Source organism: Sinocyclocheilus grahami, unplaced genomic scaffold (genome assembly GCF_001515645.1).
Source record: "Sinocyclocheilus grahami isolate Dianchi unplaced genomic scaffold, SAMN03320097.WGS_v1.1 scaffold102.1, whole genome shotgun sequence".
Lineage (NCBI taxonomy): Eukaryota > Metazoa > Chordata > Actinopteri > Cypriniformes > Cyprinidae > Sinocyclocheilus > Sinocyclocheilus grahami.
In genome coordinates this window covers 1,916,654-1,925,258 of record NW_015505281.1, presented here as the reverse complement: position 1 = coordinate 1,925,258, position 8,605 = coordinate 1,916,654, and the positions used below count along the sequence as shown (strand labels likewise).

Here is an 8,605-nt window from a genome sequence, read left to right as displayed (position 1 = left end):
AGGCGTTTTAGGTAGGCGTGGCTGACTCTTAACTTTTATAAAGAATATCTCTTCGGATTTGAGACTTTAGTCTTTGCAAATTTACAGATCTTCTTTATGCACCAAGAGCTTGTAACACTCCAAAGCAAAGGGAAAAAATGAAATCGCATCATATGACCCCTTTAATAACCGAAGCAGGTGCAAAGATGTCGCTGTCCCTTTAAGAGACGCGGGCTGACTGAGCGCATATGCAGCGGCTCCCCTTCATCCTCACTGCTGCACTGAGACACAGACTCACAAGATCCGCTGGGATTCCTCCTGCGCTCGGAATGGAGATGTTGAATAATCGACTGAAATAAGGAGACGTCCTCGCAGAGATCAAGATGGTGTCGTGGATCATTTCGCGGATGGTGGTGTGAGTGTTTATGCGGCGCGCGCGTGTTTGTGTGTTGTGTGTGTTGCTGCGGATACATGACGCTTTTCAGTGGAAACTGATATTTTGTAATTAAAATGCTTTATTATCAATATGTAGATGGATTTCAATTAATTCGGCTACTCTTATAAATTACACAAAGGGTTAAATTAATAAAACAAAGCGATGACTTCATCCAGACGAGGGTTCACATTTGTATTGCTTGTTGTTGTTGTGTGCACGGTTTCCACAGAGCAAAATGCCCTATGTATCATATTGTGCCTTAATGTACCAAACACATCAATAGAGAATAATAAATTATGAGTTTGGCTTAAAAACATATTGGCAGGGTTTAAACATAACAGCTGTTGTGTATATTACACACCCATCACATCATCTCCTAATATGCTGATCCTCATACATTCAAGTGTCCCTTTTTAAATGACTAACTGTAACCAGTGACTTCTGAGATGGGATGATGAGGGGTTTTCTGTAAGAAGGCCTGTCTGATTTGTTCCTGCTGGTAATGTTACGTACTGTAATGTAAAGGAGGCCAATCTGGTCCATTTGACTCACACATTTGTTATGTTTGGGTCTCAGATGGGTTCCTAGTGGGATTTACAGTCAGGTGACTTTCATTCACATTGGATCATACCCAGTCTGCCAACTCGGATTACTAACTTCCCGATTCATTGATTACAGCAAACGCTCAGGCCTTGCTCCACAATGCATGTGCAGGTCATACTATCTCAAAGACTGCTTGGGCACAAATGGGAGCAGCTTAATTGTTGTTATGAGTTTGTTGGCCTAGATCTAGGCCATTAGAAGCAAACATCAGGTATCATTATCGTGGTTTTGCTGAATCTCATGGAATGCTCTTTGCTGTGACTGTGGCGAGCAGGTGCATTATGGGATTCGGGCTAACAAATGGGACAGAGGGCATGTGGTCTGCCACGCGCCAGACTGCCTCGCTGTCCTCATGCTTCATTGTGCATTACACACAGTCTATATGAACATATGCATTTACTGAATATAATGCACCGTGAGTACCATGTTTTAAAGGCAAGACGCCCCAGGTGAATAGGGTAAAAAAAAAATAGATATCACTATACTTCCCCATTGTCTTTAGACTGTTTTTGTATTACGAGTTTTCTGCAATGGTATGTTTACATATGCAAATGAGGCATCTATCTAATTAAATATGCACTAATTTGCATACATCCCAGAAGATAAATTTGAACATTAAATAAAGCCACATTCAAAATAATCGTTTAATTTTGTCGACATGCTGTATTAGAGTCAAAGGTTTTTACAGAGGGCATCTTGGATCTAATTTCATCACTCCATAAATCAGCCAGAAAAGTTCACTAATTTTAGGAATAAAAATTGTATAAAATGAGGCAAATTGTATACAAGCAACCTCCTCTATAAAAAAAACCCCCTTCAGAATATCGATAGGAATAAAACTGTAAGGCCTGCTGAAGTGGAGATTTTTGTCTCCGTGTATGAGAAAGCACTCATTTTAAGAAACTGGCCTTTGTAATTGAAATCTACAGGTGCAAATAGATAAAGTGCAATCATTTTTGGAAAACATTTGAATCATTTTGAATGTTTTTTTCCCCCATTAGTCTCAAACACAATGTTGTATGGAAAGCCAAATAGCCCAAAATCTCTCAATTGAGCAGTCCATGAAAAAAACGATGGTTTTGCCTGCAGTAGTACTACTACTACTACTAATAATAATGCATTTTATTTATTATGCACTTTTCTTAACCCAAAGCACTACAACTGCAAACATTGGTAACAACAACAAGCATGGGTTTCTCAGCCCATAGCACAACCACAAGCATAATAAAATAACAGCGATAAACACACAATAAAACAGTATAAACATACTCAGTTACAGTAAGCAACTTTAAAAAGATAAGTCTTTAAACATTTCTTAAAGCAATTCAAAGTTGGAGAATCTCAAATTCTGGCTGGTAGAGCATTCCACAGTCATGGAGCTGAGACAGAGAGAGCTCTACTACCCATAGTTTTTAATTTATATGCAGGCTGCTGAAGGATACACAACCCAGTTGAGCGCAAATTGGGAGCGGGAGTATAAGGATCAACTAAACTGGATATATAGGAAGGGGCAGTCCGATGAATAGCTTTATAAGTTAAGATCAGGATTTTAAAATCAATACACGCTTGAATAGGAAGCCAATGCAAGTTATGCAGTACCGGAGTAATATGTTGACGGGCAGTTGTATACGTTAGCACGCAAGAGGCTGAATTCTGAATATATTGTAATTTCTTAATAGACTTATCAGGGAGACCAACATAAAGTGCATTGCCGTAATCAAGCCTCGATGTAATAAAGGCATGGATGAGCCTTTCTGCATCAGGCAATGATGGAAAAGGACGGAGTCTTGCAATGTTTCTTAAATGGAAAAATGCAATTTTTGAGATCATTTTGATATGGGCATCAAACAATAGTTGAGGGTCAAAAATAACGCCAAGATTTCGTACTTGGGTGGATGGAGTAGCGAAGCCACAATCAATAATCACTTTAGAATTATTTAATTTATGTAAAGCCGCTGGCATGCCGATACACAAAAGTTCTGTTTTTGACTCATTGAGCATGAGAAAATTCATGTGCAACCAGGCTTTTATCTCGCCCAAGCAAGCAGTAATTGTTGTAACTGCAAGATTAGGATTAGGGTGCGTGCTGAGATAGATCTGAGTATCAACGGCATAAAAATGAAACCCTAACCCAAACTTGTGAATGATCTGACCCAGAGGAAATATATAAATACTAAACAGGATAGGCCCAAGTACAGATCCCTGCAGAACACCCTGCTGTACTAATGTTGGTTCAGACTGACATTTACCCAAACAGATAAATTGAAAGCGATTTGTAAGATAAGATTTAAACCATTCAAGTGCAATACCAGAGATGCCTAACCATGTATGCAATCTTTCAAGAAGGACAGCATGAGATAGTGTGTCAAAAGCAGCAGTAATGTCTAACAGGAGTAAAATACTACAAGCCCCAGTGTCTTGCCTGTAGCCACAGAACACTGTTATTGGGACGCACTCATGCCACCTGTCTGCAGTGCATTCAGTGGGTAGGTGTGGTCTGTCCTGTATCCTGACATCCTCTGGATCTGCCATTGCAGAACGTTCAGCTTTTGTCACATCAGCACAAAACGGCATGTTTGTGTGTGTGGGAGCGCAAGTGAACGAGAGCACATGTCCGAGTGCATGCTGCACACATGTGGGGCATCTGAGTCTAATCTGGTCCCTTTGTGTGCACATCCGTCTCTGTGCGCTCTGACTCCCTTTCATAAATGATTCACTTTTAATGGCTCTCAGATTCAGAGTGTTTGCTCTCAGTAATGTCATCGGGCATGTACAGTAGGGCTAGTGTTGACTGGGATAAGTTTTATGGGTTTGCTTTTCACTGAAGTACAGCTCTGAATATTTTGATCAGCCACCAGTATATTGAATGTGTGATTTATAAACTGATTTATTTCTGTTCTTGTTGGATCTGAATGAACCGGAGATATCTATCTTACCTTTAACACTTACTGTAAATAGGCAGCCTTTTAAGTGTCATAATTGTGTGCTTTAACTTGAGGTGATGGTGCAAGTGAACTTGTAGATGCTGAAGTGAGTTGGTGTGATGGTAAGATGAGCTTGTCTGTGTCTGCTGTGTTGTGTGTTTAATAAGAGTCTTTTCTCTCTGCAGCCTGGCCTTCGGGACCCTCTACCCAGCCTATTCCTCTTATAAGGCTGTGAAGACGAAAAACGTCAAGGAGTATGTGAGTATTTCAGGATGGCTTCAGTTAGCTTGAAAGTTGGCTCTATTGTAATGTTATAGTCGGCAGGATTGAATATACTCCTCTTAATGTTCAGTTAATAGCAATTAATAAACAAAATCTTATTCTAGGTTGTATGTATGTATGTGTGTGTATATATATTATACATTATATACTATTATAATAAATAAATAATTTATCAGATTTTTATTTGACATTTTTTAAACCCTTTTAGTAAAATTGATTTGCTCTTCAAAAAACAAAGAAGAGCAACAACAACAAAAAAAACGGTTTGTACCCTATACATGGAAAGTGGCAAAATTATATATGTTTTAAAAGAGATTGCTCAGGAAAGCCCTTTGGAATAAACACCCATATAATGATATTAATAATAAAATCATAAAAATTATATATATATATATATATATATCAATCATCTTGGAGTCTCAGGTTACTGGTTGCTATGGAAACCACTAGGGCAGCAGTTTGCTCCCTCAGACACCATTTTTAGCATCTCTCTCATCTGTATTACAAAAGCGCCACCTTCCATTCATTTAGAGATGTTTAGTAAAGACAGTTTGGCCATTGTATAACCTCTTCTATTGTCTTATGGAGATTAATTTATAAATGCAAAATGAGTTTTAGATGACCATAGTGATGTGTCCTATCATAATTACCCAAATGGGTATTAATCTAATTCAGTGGTTCTCAACCTTTTTTTCCACCGGGGCCGCACTATGGTCCAAGTGCAAGTCTCGTGGGCCGCACGCATATCATTTACATATTACGTCAGCAATACAAACCAACCTGATTTATAATATTATAGCCTAAATATTATGATATCTAATCGATTACATTAATTGAAAGATGGGGGGGGGGCACCCACTGGCAGATGAGCCACGAGCACTTTTTTATATGTTCTATATTTCATATATTTATGTAACACATATTCTACATTAAAAAAAATAATTTAGAATGAACAATAACTGCTGTACAAAGAGTAACAAAAGGAAAGAAAGAAAAAAACACCTAATGCAGAAAAACCGCCTCTTTTTTCGAATTGCGCAGAGGACCACTGTCTTTCTTTAATCTCTTCTGATAAATTTTCAGTCAAATCGTTTTCTGTGTGCTAGATCAGAGCTAGAGCCCTGCATTTCAGCCCGGGCCCGACGGGCCCCGACTTTTTACGCCCCTCGGGCTGGGCTTCGGGACAATTTAGTGTTCTTACCTTTATGAGTAAAAATGACGGTGTATCCACTGAAAAAAAACACAAGTGATCGCGCTGGCGTCTCTATGTCCTGCAAAGCGCGCTTCAGCTTCCACTCTCCGCACAAACTATTGGATACAGCACACATTTATCTAGGTTTAACGTTTAAACATTGTTATATGCTTGAACTGTTTTATATCTATAGATTTTATTTTAGTCAAGTCGTGATGAGGCTAAATTGATCAAACATATGCTCACTGTGCCGCTGGCCGCTTGGTCGTTACCTTAAATGCGTAACGTTAATTAGGCTATGTGAGTAGGCTACTGCTCATGTCTGAAAATAATATTTGAAAACATATTTTACATAAAAACATTAGGCTATAGCTTATATTTATTTAGTACATTTTTTAATTAATGTAAAAACAAAAATGAATTGTAAAATTTGAAGTGTTTTTTTTATTGTGTTCAGCACGGTGGGCCGCATTTGAATTCGTGACGGGCCGAGGGTTGAGAACCACTGATCTAATTGGCAGTACAGATGGAGACATAACTGGCAGTGTAGTGTTTTTCATAAGGCAGTCATGCATAACACACGAGGCTATATTCAGCAAGAACATGTGACCTTATACATGCTAATGTCATGCACACACATGCTTGATTATAACATCTGTGTATGTTTCCATCCTCAGGTGAAATGGATGATGTACTGGATAGTGTTTGCGTTATTTACAACAGCAGAGACGATCACAGATATGCTTCTCTCTTGGTCAGTCAGTTGTTAATAATGTTTTTAGACTATTTCAGATATATTTGTTATCATGCTATATACATTTGATTTTTCACATTTTTTGGTAACACTTTACAATAAGGTTCATTAGTTAACTACATTAGTTAACATGAACTAATAATGAACTGCACTTATACAGCGTTTATTAATCTTTGTTAATGTTAATTTCAACATTTACTAATACATTATTAAAATCTTGTTAACATTAGTTAATGCACTGTGAACTAACAATGAACATCTGTATTTTTATTAACTAACGTGAGCATAGATTAGTAAATACAGTAACAAATGTATTGCTCATGGTTAGTTCATGTTAGTTAATACATTAACTAATGTTTAACTATTGAACCTTATTGTAAAGTGTTACCCATTTTTTTATGTGTAGTGGTGTATATATCATAATTTATCGCCCTATTATTAATGATCATTAATTTAATGTAACTTTTATTGCATTAATTGTTAAATGTTGACCTCCCATTTTCCAGGTTTCCATTTTATTTTGAGCTGAAGATTGCCTTTGTTATCTGGCTGTTGTCACCGTACACCAAGGGCTCCAGTGTGCTGTACCGCAAGTTTGTGCACCCCACGCTCTCCAATAAAGAAAAGGTACTGATACAACTTGTCCCATTGAATGTAATCAAAATATTGTTAAAGATGACTCCTTTTTCTTTTTTGCCCATAAATTTAAATTACATTTTTGGCATCTTCAAACCGGTTTGCAAAGATTGTTTTCAAACAGGTTTCCTGAACACTCCACCAATCAGAGAGTTGAGGCATTTGTCATGCGTGATGTATATGTGTGTTACAGGAAATTGATGAGTACATAACCCAGGCTAAAGACCGCAGTTATGAGACCATGATGCGGTTTGGGAAGAGAGGACTCAATATTGCTGCCACTGCAGCAGTCACAGCAGCCACAAAGGTGAAATCACTGTGTTAGATGAAGTATGTATTTGTGGGTCAGGGCTCAAAATTAATTTACCTAAAATAATAATAATTAATTAACTGTAAAAACAGTAAGCTTGTGAAATATTACTACAATAAAAAAAAAAACTATTTTCTGTTTGAATATATTTCAAAATGTAATTTATTCCTGTGATAGAAAGCTAAAGCTCACCTGCATTTATTTGACCCAAAATACAATACATTTAATTAGAATATATTTTATAATGTAATTTCTTCCTGTGACGCAAAGCTGAATTTTCAGCATCATTACTCCAGTCTTCAGAGTCACATGATCCTTCAGAAATCATTCTAATATGCTGATATATATATTCACATTTCTTATTTTTATTGTCAATGTTAAAAGCAGTTGTGCTGCTTAATATTTTTGTAGAATTGTTTAGGATTATTCGACAAATAGAAAGTTCAAAAGCATTATATGTAGCATTATAAATGTCTTTACTGACACTTTTGAACAATTTAATGTGTCCTTAATTAATAAAAGTATCAATTTTGAACATTAGTGAATATAATTATAATTATATTTAAAAAAATCCAGGGTAAGTAAAGTTCTGACCTACTGGTCCAGCATAAAAAAAATCTTTATTACTGAGATTGCTAGGTGCTATTGTGTAGAGCAGGTTTATTTATTTTATTTTTTTTGCATATTGTGTAACGTTGAGTAAGAAACATATCTTTATATGTTTTGCAAAGTGTAGGGCAGGGTCACTGTTCAATACACATTTGCCTTTTATTCAAACTGTGCAAAGAACTTTATTGTCATATGTACAAGTGCTGTATAATTGTGATGTGCCTTCAATAAGATTACGCCATTGTAATATTTGAATCGTTTGTGTTATTGAACTGCAGGGTCAGGGTGTGTTATCGGACAAGCTGCGCAGTTTCAGCATGCAGGATCTGACTCTGATTCAGAACGAAGACGAGCTGCAGCTGGACGGCACAGACGACACACACACTGCCGCCACGCTACCTCGGGCTAAAACAGTCACGCGCACAGGTAACATACAGACGGCTACCGTCCTAACAGAATCAAACTTTATGGAATAATACCTAACAGGCCGCATTCCCACAATGGTTTCAACAGCCGTATTGACTAACAGATGTGACTCCCTAAATCTAATCCTCTACATACAGACAAGTGGGGATTGAAAAATAACCAAAGTAAATCAGCTTCTTTAATGCCTGTAACTATAGTGACAGATCACTCTAGTAAACATCACTTTGAATACAGCTCATATTTATAATGATCTGTCCTGTTCAAACACACACAAATAGGTCAGTGAGGTGTGTGTGTTTGCTGACTCATTGAAAGCCGCTCTGCAGGCAGCCATTGTCTCGGCCTGTTTATAATGCTGATGCTGATGTGACCAGCATGTGATTCAGCTGCCTACTGGCTGAGAGACAGGAGGGGTCGATCTGCTGGGGTTTGTTCATACGCAACTGCACACTTA

General features: G+C 37.5%; 1 protein-coding gene across 1 annotated transcript; it reads left to right on the top strand.

Moving 5' to 3' along the window:
• The first annotated feature begins 227 nt into the window (after positions 1-227).
• Positions 228-8,201, top strand: reep2 (receptor accessory protein 2). Its single transcript, XM_016276478.1, has 6 exons — positions 228-394; positions 4,128-4,200; positions 6,094-6,170; positions 6,677-6,797; positions 7,000-7,113; positions 8,004-8,201. Exons 1-6 carry the CDS (start codon positions 363-365, stop codon positions 8,199-8,201), a joined length of 615 nt encoding a protein of 204 aa, XP_016131964.1. The 5' UTR covers positions 228-362.
• The last annotated feature ends 404 nt before the right edge of the window (positions 8,202-8,605 follow it).